General features: G+C 44.0%; 1 protein-coding gene across 1 annotated transcript; it reads right to left on the reverse strand.

Annotated features, from left to right (window-relative positions):
* Positions 1–1,313: 1,313 nt before the first annotated feature.
* On the reverse strand, positions 1,314–12,882 carry LOC132832623 (major histocompatibility complex class I-related gene protein-like). The gene is made up of 4 exons (XM_060850705.1): positions 12,594–12,882; positions 9,369–9,644; positions 5,429–5,701; positions 1,314–1,504 (listed from the first exon to the last, which is right to left on the reverse strand). Exons 1-4 carry the CDS (start codon positions 12,880–12,882, stop codon positions 1,314–1,316), a joined length of 1,029 nt encoding a protein of 342 aa, XP_060706688.1.
* Between the last annotated feature and the right edge of the window lie 1,513 nt (positions 12,883–14,395).

Below are 14,395 nucleotides of genomic sequence, written 5' to 3' on the forward strand. Positions count from 1 at the left end.
AGAAAGCATCCTATCCAGATCCATCGCAGCTTGGTGTGGCATCTGCTCTGACCAGGTGTTTAGTGAATGCAGCCCAGGACATCATGCAAGCCGACCTTCTATCAATTGGCTCCATCTATATGTCTCACTACCTCAAGAAAACAGCCCAACACAATAAAAGGCTCCTCCCACCCTGGTTACCTCTTTCAACCAGTTCTGTCGCACAGAAGATACAAAAGCTTAAATACATCAGATACCAACAGATTCACAAACAGCTTCTTCTCTGCTGTTATTAGGCTTCTGAATAGATCTCTCAAATTTTAAATTTAATGTTGATCTCACTCTTTATGCACGTTCTCTGCAGCCTTAACATTGTATTCTTCGCCCTGTTCTATTACCCTTATGCACGTTGTATGGTATGATCTGCCTGCACTGCATGCAAAACTTCTCATTCTGGTGAGGTTCATGTGACAATAATAAACTAAATCATTTTAAGTCAACAAAATCACAGAAAATGAACACACAGCATAAAAACCATTTAGGAAGGTGAGAGGGTTTAAAAATGAGTTGAGTATAAGAATGAAGTTATCCAGCTGTGATTTTGTAGAGCTACGATGAGATCAAACCTGGTCTATTGTGTACAGTGTTGGCCTCTTTACCTAAGGAAGGACACATATACATTAGAACCCAATAATGGTTCAAATATTCATTGGATGACATGGTTCTTCTGCAAGACAAATGTAAGTAGAATAGGTTGATACTCTCAAGTTTGGAAAAATAGAGGTGACCTCAGTGAAACATAGAATGTTGGACAGTGTAGACTCCAAGGAGCTCTGAGGAGATGGCTGTTTGGTTGTCCAGAGCTGTCTGTCACAAACTTAGACTAAGTCAGCAATTCTTTCAGAATGGGATGAGGATAGATTCCTCCACAGTGAGTTGGTAATCTTTCAAATTCTTCCTCACAAAATTACTCAATTGATCTGTGGAGTCAAGATGGATGTCAATGGGGCACTAGAGGAAACAAGGGATATGGAAACAAGGTGGGTAAGATACATTGATCTCAAAGTTCAGCCATGATCACATTCAATGAAAGGGCAGACTCCATGGACCTTATTTATTCTGTTCCTTTTTATGCAAAGTTCCACTGCAACCGTTAATCTTTAAATTTAGCAACTGAAACTGAACCCAGCTCTAGACCCATCAATGCCAGTCATGGGCCCAGTGGTTCAGGGAAATGTGGGAAGTGAATTCTGGCCAGCTGCTGGTTTCTGTTGTTCTCTGATCATATCTGATATCCTCTGCTGGTCTCTGCCAGTCACTGATGGTGTTTGCTGTTATCCATTTGGCTCTTCTGCTCTCTGACAGTCTCTGGTGCTCTCCGAGTGCACCTGCTTGTCACTGTCAGGTTGATCACCCCATCTCTTCCCCCAGAAACCAATTCCAATGATGACCACAAGAAGAGTGAGCGAGATAGCTGTTGCTCGAATCACTGTTTCCAATTTAATGCCTCCATGTGACATTCGCTCTGCTGACACATACAGTTTACATTAAAATGGCATGAATAAATAATAATTTTGAAATGAAATCACAGTGTACTTCAATGAACTGCAAACTAATGCTATACTTGCAGCATCACATATTAAAGAAAGAACATTTGAATTTATGTATTACCTTTCAAGAATGTGGGATTAACGTTGGCCTTGGTACAGGCTGGGGTGGGGGAGTCAAGAACTAGAGGGCAAAAGGTTTGGGGTGAAAGGGGAAAGATATAAAAGAGACCTAAGGGGTAACTTTTTCACACAGAGGGTGGTACTGATATGGAATGAGCTGGCAGAGGAAGCGGTGGAGGCAAGTATAATTGCAACATTTAAAAGGCATCTGGATGTATATATGAATACTAGGGGTTTGGAGGGACATGGGCCGGGTGCTGGCAGGTGGGACTAGATTGGGTTGGGATATCTAGTCGGCATGGATGAGGTGGACCGAAGGGTCTGTTTTCTTGCTGTACATCTCAATGATTCTACGACTTTATAACTATGGGCAAAAAAATGGGGCAATAACTTAATGGGATTATCATTGGGTTATTGAAAGGTTTTAAACATAATAATTTAAGAAACTAACTTGCAGAAGAATACTTGAGGAGCACAGTCGTAAACATCTAGAAGCAGAAAACTCACAAGTAGACAGAACTGTTAGTTAAAAAATACAAGGGACCATTTGTTCTTGGAGCCAACTTTTTTTTGCATGATAGCAAAAGGACAATATTGATAATGTCACAGTCAAACCAAAAGTTGCTTATTCTTTGAAACTCTGAGCCTTGAAATAAGTCATGAAAACATCCAAGGGATCAAACAGGGGAAGGGAATTGATATACACAGGTCAGAGATGAATCATTATAGAAAGACAAATTGGAGCCTACAGTGCCCTCTGATCTGATAACATAGTGCCTTTCCACTAGCCATACATTACAATTTGATAGACAGACCTACATAATGACTGACTAATTGTACTACTGCTCTATGTATGATGTACACCTAATCAAAAGTAATTATTCAACTTCTGTAACTACACCTCTTAATTAGTACGTGCTAATTTCTTGTTACAAAATCCAAAAGTATGCCTGCTTCTGTGATCTTTGATTTGGGGTCTCCAACATTTCCATTTTGTATATACTCTGGAATCCCTTGCAAAAGCTCGGTCATAAAGGCCATTTTCACATTCTATAGATCCCTGTCTGGTCACTCACTGCAGGAAAGAGTCAGAGGCTACTAGGGCTGCTACCAGACCCTGGAAATTCCTGCAACAGTTATTGGCAGAGCCAGGAGACTGGATTTGTTATGGGAAGACAGTGTGACAGTGACATGGTAATTAATGCAGTGGTATGGATAGAGAGCAGACAAGTTGAATATATTTGGGGATTGAGACAGAGTCACAGGGAGAGAACAGAAGACTGGGATTTGTTTTGGATTGATACAAGGTTTCAGGAAGGGAGTGGAATTAATTTGGTATTAATTTAGAAACAATACAATCACAATAGGCCAAATATCTGTTCTATGGACTGATCAGTCATAGCGAGATAAAGATGTAGGACATAAGAGTAGGAGTATGTTACTTGGTCCTCCAAGTCTGCTCTGCAATTCAGGAAAATCATGGCTGGGATCTCTTTTCTACTTTCCTGTCTGCACCCCATTAGGCTTTACTTCCATGTCCACCAAACATCTATCTAAGTCAGCCTGAAAAAGAAATTAAAGGCTACCTTCTACCTTCTGGAGAAGGGAATTCCACACTCTGACCTTGCTCTGGGAGAAGAAGTGGTGAGACTGCAAATTAAGTTTTGGGCACCACACCAAGGGAAGGATAAGTTGGTCTTGCACTGTGCATAACATGGCTTTACCTTCAGTCAGTTGGGCTTGACAGAAATTTGGAAGTCTCTTCTGTGAAAGGCCGTTGATGCCATGATAACTTGTCATTTGAAAATATTTCACTGACAGAGTTTTATCAGCCAAAGATGTAACGTCTGGAATGAGGTCAGGCAGGTGGACATCATAGAATACGAGTTCCCTGATTGGGGCTGTTGATGTTGTCCAATCAGGGAGCCCTGGCTGACAGATATAAACAGGAGTGTGGGGGAAATTGAATAAAGATTCATGCACTTTGTGTCTCTCACTTTGTCTCACACCTGCACAAACACACCTTGGGTGCTGGGGAAAACTAAGCACTACGGAAAAAAAAAAAGAAAAAAAATAAACAGGAGTGTCAGGGATTCTGTTCACTCAGAGAGCTGGCTCTGTGAAGCTGGATCAGTGTCAAGGCCCCTCCATGTGTAAATAAATGACTTGGTACCATCATACTAGCCCCTGTGGAGTTATTTCAAAAGAAATAAATGCCCAATAATAATATTCAGTGATCAGTCACTGAATAGTAATGCAGGTTCGAGTACTATACCCCTATTGCTATTTCTCCCTGCCAATAGAGATATTCAAAACCTCCTGAATACTAACATTTAATGGTCTGATGGGGGTCAGTTGGCTGGATGGTTGATTCACAAAGCAGTATGCTGCCAACAGCCTGGGTTCCATCCCCACACCAGATGAGGTGATCATGAAGGATGCTCCTTCTCAACTTCTCCCACCATAGGAGGCATGGTGGCCCTCCAGTTAAATCACCCCCATAGAGTCATACAGCATGGAAATAGACACCTTCAGTTCAACAGTCCATGCTGATGATAATCTCAAACTTAATTGTCCCATCTACAAGTGTGTGGCCCATAACTCTCCAAATATTTCTTATTCATGTATGTATCCAAACATGTTTTAAATGTTGTAACTCTACCAGCATTCACCACTTCCTCTGGAAGTTCATTTCACACATGAACTACTCTCTATGTAAAAAAAATTACCATGTCTTTTTAATTTTTCTCCTCTCACCTTAAAAATATGCACCCCGTTTCGAAACTCCCCCACCCCAGAGAAAAGACACCTGCCATTCACCTCGTCTGTACCCCTCATGATTTTATCAACCTCCATAAGGTCACCCCACAACCTCCTATGCTCCAGTGAAAAAGGTTCCAGCCTCTCCTTATAACTCAAACTCTCCATTCCTAACAACACCTCGGTAAATCTTTTCTGAAGCCCCTCCAGCTTAATAATGTCCTTCCTGTTGCAGCAAGACCAGAACTGGACACAGTACCTCAGAAGAGGCCTCACCAACACCCTGTACAACCTCAACATGACATCCCAACTCCTGTACTCAAAAGGTCTGAGCAACAAAGGCACGCATGCCTTCTTAACCACCCTATCTACCTGTACTGCAAATTTCAAAGAATTATGTACCTGAACCATTAGCTTTCTCAATGCTACCGCACTACCAAGGCCCTACTTTTAACTGTATACATTCTGCCCTTAGTGGGTGGCACAGTGGCACAGTGGTTAGCACTGCTGCCTCACAGCGCCAGAGACCCAGGTTCAATTCCCACCTCAGGTGACTGTGTGGAGTTTACACATTCTCCCCATGTCTGCGTGGGTTTCCTCCAGGTGCTCCGGTTTCCTCCCACAGTCTAAAAATGTGCAGATTAGGTGAATTGGCCACGCTAAATTGCCTGTATTGTTAGGTGTAGGGGAATGGGTCTGGGTGGGTACGCTTCGGGGGGTCAGTGTGGACTTGTTGGGCTGAAGGGTCTGTTTCCACACTGTAAGTAATCTAATCTAATTCTTATTTGTTTTCCCAAAATTCAATACCTTGCTTCTCATCAGTTATCTCTCTCTCTCTCACTAATGAGAGCAACCCTGTGGTCTGGTAAGACCATGCAACTTGACTGGTCTCCCACCTTTTAGAAAACAATCTCAGTATCACTGACCGTGACAGATGTGATGAGTTAATACCCCTCTGAATTGGACTGATAACCCAGGCCTAGAGGAAGATATCTGCATCCCTTCAACTTGTTACTTACCCCAGGGTACATCGAGCTCCCACATGAGGCTGACATGCTCAATATGGCAGGAGTACCTCTCCCCATCATCTCGACTGACCTCCATTGTCTTTGTCACCCGATACGTTTCATCCTGGTGGGGGAGCACATCACTGGATTCAACTTCAAGGACCACCACTCCGTTCCTTAGCCACGTCACCTCGATAGCCCCAGGATAAAAGCCTGTCACAAGGCAGGAGAGTTTCAGCACTCGCTCGCCATCAGTCCTGCTGCTAATGAACACCTCAGGGGTGACTGAGAGAGTTAAACAAAGACTAAAATCACTGATCAAAAAGATTGCTAAGCAACAACCTAAACTCTGCTTTCCTCTCTCTGGATTTACAAAGCAGAATTGTCAGGCTCTTCCCCTTTTCTTTCAGACTTTTTTTCTGTTTGTACATTCGCATGGTGAGAGCCTCACTGGCTACACAGCATTAATGGCCCATCCCTCATTGCCTCAAGGGCAATTAAGAGTCTACCACATTGTGGTAAGTCTGGAGTCATATGTAGGTTAGACCAAGTAAGGATGACAGTTTCCTTCCCTAAAGGATGTTATAGTGAACCAAATTGTTTTTTTCAACAATCAACCGTCATCATCATTCCCGATTTTTAAAAAAGGAATACCAGTTCCACCATCTGCAATGGTGAGATTTGAAGCTAGGTCCCTAGCCTGGTCTTTGGATTAGCAATCCAGTGACAATACCACTAGGACATTGCCTCACCTTAGTCTGCCACTGGAGTCCTGGCATACTTGTGACAAACTCTCTTTAAAATTATCAACAACCTCAGATCGGACAGGGCGCAGTTTAAGGATGTCAGGTAGGCCATCCAGAACCGAGGTGAGCAGAAACGTCTCTCAGAAATTGGTGGGCCTGTGAAATTCATTGCCACAGCAAGCATTTGATGTCAAAACATTGAATGTTTTCAAGAAGGCATTAGTTATATTTCTTCAGGAAAAAGGCAAAAGCAGGAACATTGTACGATGCTGGTGATCAGCCATGACTATATTGAATTGTGGAGCCAACTCCTGATTTCCTATTTTCTGTTTCCAGGCCTCTATGAAGGCATGGGACTAATGCTGACAAATGAAGGTCATGAAAGAGGAAGGTGAGAGGACAATCTAAAGGGCTTCAGAATTATGAAGTGACTTGACACAGTAGTCATCCAGAAGCTTGGCTACATTATACGTGCAGGAGAAAGTGAGGACTGCAGATGCTGGAGATCAGAGCTGAAAATGTGTTGCTGGAAAAGCGCAGCAGGTCAGGCAGCATCCAAGGAGCAGGAGAGTCGACGCTTTGGGCATGAGCCCTCCTTCAGGCATGCATTCCTGAAGAAAGGCTCATGTCTGAAACATCGACTCTCCTGCTCCTTGGATGCTGCCTGACCTGCTGCGCTTTTCCAGCAACACATTTTCAGTACATTAAACATGCCCCTGCCAGGTGTATTTCCATCAAATAATGCAATATACCTTGTACAGCGTGAAAACAAAACATTCAGCTCATCGAGTTCACACCGACCCTCCAAAGAGCACCCTAACAAACCTATCAATCTGAACCTGCATTTCCCATGGCTACTCCATCTAGCCTGCACATCCCTGGACACTACCACAGGCAATCCACCTGACCTGCACATCTTTGATTTAGGTGAGGAAATCGGAGCATCTGGTGGAAACCCACGCAGACACAGGAAGAACGTGCAAACTCTGCACAGACTGTCGGCCAAGTCTAGAATTAAACCCGGGTCCCAGGCACAGTGATGCAGCAGTGCTAATCACTGAGCCACAGTGCTGCCATTGGGTTGAAAGGGCACATAAAATGGGCCAAGTGTCCATCTTATCACATTCCTTCATCGCCATAGTATGAAGTGTGTACTGGGTACCGAAATTGGAAGCTTGCCCAACACCTAATAATGAATCATTAAGAATCAATTGACTGTGATAATACATCGCTCATTTCATTAAAATGTTGATGTTTGCCACCCACCTTTTTTTTAAGCTTTCAAAAGGATAGAAAGGCAGTATTATCTTCATTGCTAATATATAAGGCAGCCATCAGAGATATCTTCTAGAGAACGTGTTAAGAGATTTTAATGCACACCTTCGGAGCAGGTGGGATGTGATCCCAAACCTTAGGGCCTTGATGTAGGGACACAAACATTATACTGCGATAGCCCTATTATCATCATTGCTAACATAGCAAGACGACTGGCGAGCTATAAAGGAGCAGCATACGCCCGTGGTCTTTGGGCACCTGGTTGGGATGGCATGGGCAGATCAGGGGACACCCTTGTAAGTCCTCTCCTGGGACTGGCTGGGATGGCTATAAACAGGTCCAGGCAGTGGGCAGAGGGATCATCTGTGCTGACTGCTGCTCCCAGGTGTCATCAGAGACAGAGAACACAGTGTCCAACAACCCTCTCAATGCCCTATGAGAGAAGTGGGCACTGCAGAGGCTACAACGCTTTATTTTCATTTCCATGTCAATTTAATTTAGCCTCACCACCACCCTCCACTATCTATCCCTCTCCTTTGACAGATCTCATTGCCCTCCATGGGCTTACCGGGTAAATTACTCAATTGGAAATGGACGATTTTCAGCTGGTGGCTCACAGATGGTATAGAGATGGGAAAGAAAACTAAGTTCAGCTGCGTGCAACAACATTTCTGGATGAAAGTAGAACTGAATAAAATAAAATAAATAAATCAAAGAGGGACAAAGGAGCTCTTGTGGTGCAGTGATAGTGTGCCTAGAGGTCCTGGATTCAAGTCCCAACTATGCAATCAGTGTGTAATAACACCTCTGAATATTTAATGAAAAGAAAGACGAACAGGTGGGTCCTTGTGTTGCTGTGGTAGTGTCCCTCCTGCTGAGGCAGGTGGTCAAATTTCCAGCCACTCCTCCCACACACACACCCCTCCCTCTCCAGAGGTGTATAAATAACATTCTTGAGTAGGCTGGTTAGGGAACTATCTCCCCTGAGGAACTCCTGCAGACATGTCCTAGAGTCGAGATGCCTGACCCCTAACAACCACTACCATCTTCCTTACAAGGAGAAGGTGGGCACAGCAGTAATGCTACTGGCTTAGTTACCCAGAGCTACAGGCTGATGCCCAAGAGAACCCAGGTTCATATCCCACTGTGGAAGATGGTGACATTTGGATTCAATTACACAACAAAATAATTCTAGCAGTGGGACTAGTATGTGGAAGAAGTCATTCTCTTCAGATTGTAGATGAAACCAATTACAAATGAGAGCACGATTTCTGCTAGTTTTTATTGTGAATTGAAGGAAAAATGCAGAATTGGATTGTGTCTTTACCAAGAAAGAGTAAGGCAAGTGTTAAAGTCAGATACAATAGACAATAGACAATAGGTGCAGGAGTAGGCCATTCAGCCCTTCGAGCCTGCACCACCATTCAATATGATCATGGCTGACCATTCCTAATCAGTATCCGCTCCCTGCCTTATCTCCATCACCCTTGATCCCACTATCTTTGAGAGTTCTATCCAACTCTTTCTTAAATGAATCCAGAGACTGGGCCTCCACTGCCCTCTGGGGCAGAGCATTCCACACAGCCACTACTCTCTGCGTGAAGAAGTTTCTCCTCATCTCTGTCCTAAATGGTCTACCCTGTATTCTTAAGCTGTGTCCTCTGGTTCAGCACTCACCTATCAGCAGAAACATGTTTCCTGCTGCCAGAGTGTCCAATCCTTTCATAATCTTATATGTCTCAATCATATCCCCTCTCAGTCTTCTAAACTCAAGGGTATACAAAGAATTGTAGGAGTTGGGGGCTCAATCATTGGATATTGAGAAATGTTGAAACATCTATCATGAACAAAATGCATGAGAAAGGCGGTCGACGAATTGCATGTGAGGCATTGTCACTGTTTTCACCTGAGACACTAATCGTGAACCATACCTCTCCTCTGCAGTGCTGCCTGTCCAAATTCAAGGTATATCTGCAGCCATTTCACACAGTCCTTTTCCAACAGAGTCTTGAAGTATTTATTCATGAAGCTGTGGAGATTCAACCGGTCTGCTAAAGCCTGGAACTCTGGATTGAATGCGATCCAACTCATTGCATCCTTATCGAAAACAAATGCGTCTTGCCCGTTGTACCCCAGCTTTATAAACCCATCGGTGGAATTATCACTGTGCAATTGACAGCCACACATTCCCTGGACAAAGAACAGGCCTGGAGAGAATATCAACGTTCAAATCAATTCACAATGTGAAAAAAGGTTCTGTAAACTAAATACAATCACAGCTTATATTGCTGCAGCCATTTCAACACTTCAGGAGCATCATTTATTGAGATTTTCTAACCTAAACTCCACAGGGGATGCTGGGGACACATTTTGTAAAGAAGTTAGTTTCCAGAATGTCTCAAAGGAGAGGAAAGAGGTGAAGATTGGCCAAGGTGGATAGCTTCATGCAAGTAATTCCAGAGTAGCTATTTGCTTTGGTGGGACACTCAAGGGTAAAGGGTGTCAGATCAAAATTCGAACCAGATCACCAAGGACTGAAACCAGAATGCAGTTTCCCTTGAAAAGGATGCATCTGAGGGTGAAGCTCTCTCTTTCCCTTCATTGAAATTCTCTCTGTTAAATCCAATTAGGGTTTAGAAGCTGAAATTCATGACAATTGGGAAATAACGAGTCGGTGTACATTATAATAGATAAATACAAGAAGAAGGAAGGAATCAGTGGGGATGTTAATAAGGGATGAGATGAAGTTGGTTTGGAGCAAGCTAACCTGAAACATAAATGTTTCCATAAACACAAATGGCTTCTCCTAATTGGAGGTCATTTGGATATTCGAATGCTGAGACTGAAATAATTATGTTCAGTCAGGGTCGCGAGTGTGGTGCTGGAAAAGCACAGCAGGTCAGGCAGCATCTGAAGAGCAGGAGTATTGGCATTGCGGGCATAAGCCCTTCATCAGGAATGAGTAAGGGTATCAAACAATAGGAAGTGAAGTGGGCGGCATGGTGGCACAGTGGTCAGTACTGCTGCCTCACAGCGCCAGAGACCCGGGTTCAATTCCCGCCTCAGGCGACTGACTGTGTGGAGTTTGCACGTTCTCCCCGTGTCTGCGTGGGTTTCCTCCGGGCGCTCCGGTTTCCTCCCACAGTCCAAAGATGTGCGGGTCAGGTGAATTGGCCATGCTAAATTGCCCGTAGTGTTAGGTAAGGGGTAAATGTCGGGGTATGGGTGGGTTGTGCTTCGGCGGGTCGGTGTGGACTTGTTGGGCCGAAGGACCTGTTTCCACACTGTAAGTAATCTAATCTAATCTAAAAGTCAAGACAGTCAAGAGCAAGTGGTGGACCTACTCGAGTTGTGGATTAGGTTTGAAAGGCTGAAAGGTCTTACTCAGCTCATACATTCCAAAACAGATGTCAACTGAGATTGCATTCACATGGTTTACCACCTTCTCCCAGGCAATAATGGATGGACAAGGATGGGCAATAAATACTGATAGCGCCAATATCCATCCCAAAAACAAGTTTTTAAAAATGTTCTGCGGTACTGGACTCTTATCATAGCTGGTAGTGATTTAGTATTCACAACAATGAAACAGGTTGTTTGGTCCAACAGATCTATGAATTAGGTACATCTGACCACAAAGTATTATTGATCTCTAACTCAACCTGATGTACTGTTCGTCGATTGTGAATTCCTGTATTAGAAAAGGAAATGGCAAATCTCAAAGGTTAGCAGTGCCCAGTGATATGAACCATTGTGGTCTCCTGCAACACCCGCAAATCTAGGCAAGGCATTTTTGTGACCATTGCATCAATCTCGAATGACATTAAGCTGGTGTTACCACCACACCAAAGTGGTATGTCAGCCTGGCAGCATTGTGAGCACTGCGTCATCAGCGGGTTAGTTTTTCAGGTTACTGCTCAATGGAAGATTAGCAATGAGGGAGTGCCGCACTGTCAGAGGGTCAGTACTGAGGGAGTACCGCACTGTCAGAAGGTCAGTACTAAGGGAGTGCTGCACGGTCACACATCAGTACTGAGGGAGTGTTACACTGTGAGAGGGTCAGTACTGAGGGAATGTTACACTGTGAGAGGGTCAATACTGAGGGAGTGTTGCACTGTCAGAGGATCAGTACTGAGGGAGTACCGCACTGTCAGACGATCAGTATTGAGGGAGTGCTGCACTGTCAGAGGGTCAGTGCTGAGGGAGTACCGCACTTTCAGAGGGTCAGTACTGAGGGAGTGTCGCACTGTCAGAGGGTCAGTACCGAGGGAGTGACGCACTGTCAGAGGGTCAGTACTGAGGGAGTGCCGCACTGTCAGGGGGTCAGTACTGAGGGAGTACCGCAATGTCAGGGGGTCAGTACTGAGGGAGTGCCGCACTATCAGAGGGTCAGTGCTGAGGGAGTGCTACACTATCAGAGGGTCAGTGCTGAGGGAGTGCTGTACTGTCAGAGGATCAGTGCTGAGGGAGTGCTACACTGTCAGAGTATCAGTACTGAGGGAGTGCTACACTATCAGAGGATCAGTGCTGAGGGAGTGCTGCACTGTCAGAGGGTCAGTGCTGAGGGAGTGCTGCACTGTCAGAGTATCAGTACTGAGGGAGTGCTACACTATCAGAGGGTCAGTACTGAGGGAATGCTACACTGTCAGAGGGTCAGCGCTGAGGGAGTGCTGCACTGTCAGAGGATCAGTGCTGAGGGAGTGCTGCACTGTCAGAGGGTCAGTGCTGAGGGAGTGCCGCACTGTGAACTGAACAGTACTCGGGAAAGGTGCAATTTCAGAACAACAGTAAAGTACTGCATGAGTGTTGCATGTTTTGACATGTAGTACTGAAGACTGCTTCACTCCCTGAGGGTCAGTACTGTGCGTGTTGCTTTGTCAGAAACGCCATCATTTTGATTATTTAAATCAAGGTTCTCGCTGCTCACACAAGCGACCAGAAATTCTGCCGGTTTCATTTCTCCCTCAACACATGCAAGCAGAAGCAAGTGAACCACCTCATTGATTTTGCTGTGCACTAATACCTTCTGTATTCCAGAAAGTGACAACATCCAGCTAACTCCACGTCACGTATCAAGTGTGTAACAGTTCAGGATATTACTATGACACTGTCTCAATACAAATTTGTTATTTCGCCGTTGTTGTGAAAACACCTACCAGAACCTCCGCGGTGTTGTTGGTAAAATATCTCAATGTTTCCTTTGACGAGACCATGTAATCCTGCCATGGTGATAGTCATCATAATCCAGTGATCCTTTGGGAAGGACTGTGCCATCCATTGCTGTCTGGGTACACACCACTCCAGGGTGCTGTCGAAATAGACTATATGATGGTCATCTAGCATCACCACCAAACTGTACTCAGGCAGCTCAGCCTGGCCAAGGTTCAGCACATAGTAAAATGCGAGGATGTGAAAATCTGAAGGATCACAGAGAGGAAACGCCATTGTTTGTAAAAGAACTGGCTGTGAGTATGCCACAGATTAATGTTCAACTTGAACATAAAGAATAAAAGCAAGAATAAACCAGATTCCCCCTCGGACTGCTTGCTAATCAATAACATCATGGATCATATTCTCCCTTGATCCCATTTTCCACTGGATCCCCATCTCGTATGATTTCCTTCCTACTTTAGACTCAGTTTAACTTTGTGTTAAATCTACTCCACAGTATTTGATTAGATTAGATTCGATTCCCTGCAGTGTGGAAACAGGCCCTTCAGCCCAACAAGTCCACACCAACCCTCCAAAGAGCAACCCGTCCAGACCCATTCCCCTACATTTACCCCCAACTAATACACCTACCACTAAGGGGTATTTACCATGGCCAATTCACCTAACCTGTGCACCTTTGGACTGTGGGAGGAAACCCATGCAGACATGGGGAGAATGTGCAAACTCCACATGAACAGTCGCCCTCTTATAAAGATTTCTAAAGAGCACTGTTTGAAAACTTGATCATTCTGAACCTTGCACGTCAAGGAGGATATCAAGGTTGTGATTGAAAGGTTGTGGTAGATTTTTGCCCAGGTCATTCCTGAGCATGAGAGGCTGGAGCAATGAAGGCGGATGGATTATTTTCAGTGAGACAGAGAAGGTTGAGAGGATCTGCTCGTAATGTGTGAACTATCACTGTGTTGGTATCGGAAATGAACTCCTCTCAATGCTTGCTGAATCAGTACCCAGAGGGTCAAAACTAATCAGCACCATCAAAAAGAAGAAAGGGTTGGATTTGGAGCATTTACATTCAAACAGAGCAATATGGAAGTCAGGATCTCCTGCCTTCTCTTGCAATGGAAACCGGACATCCATGTCAGAAAATTCTAAATGTATGATTCTCCTCCCACAGATGATGCCAGTTGATGTTATTATTTGACCAGTCAGATCCTAGTCCATGTTATGGCTTGATAGATCATATTTTTGCTTCATTTTTGGGTAACTGCAGTGGTCTCTCATAAAGACAGAAACATGAAATGTTGCATAATTTGTTGTAGCAATAGAGTGGAGGTTTATTAAGCCAAAGAAATGAAAGCAAAATGGAATAAACCAACTGAACTATTTACTTATAAAACAAATTGAGCCTTTTATACACACAGTAAAAGAATTACCCCATTAATCCTAAAACACTCCTAAATTTCAAAAAAAACAGTTACCTTATAGAACAGCAACCCTGGTACAGTTCTCATACAAGATGCCCTTCTCCTAACACTTCAATAGATTTAAGGTAACTAACATAACTCCTCGATTAAAAACATTGATAGCTTCTTCCTGGAGCTAACATACACTTAAATGTAGTCAAGACACGTCTTCATGTTTGGGATTATCACTAACTCACTGCTTGTATCGTAATCTGGTTTCATCATACTCTCCCCTTTTGAAGGAACACTGCTTTTTGTAACCATCTCCATCCAACGACTTTATCAAACTTCCCCATTCAAACTAAAATTGAGACCGTAAATCT

This window comes from Hemiscyllium ocellatum, chromosome 35 (genome assembly GCF_020745735.1).
Source record: "Hemiscyllium ocellatum isolate sHemOce1 chromosome 35, sHemOce1.pat.X.cur, whole genome shotgun sequence".
Lineage (NCBI taxonomy): Eukaryota > Metazoa > Chordata > Chondrichthyes > Orectolobiformes > Hemiscylliidae > Hemiscyllium > Hemiscyllium ocellatum.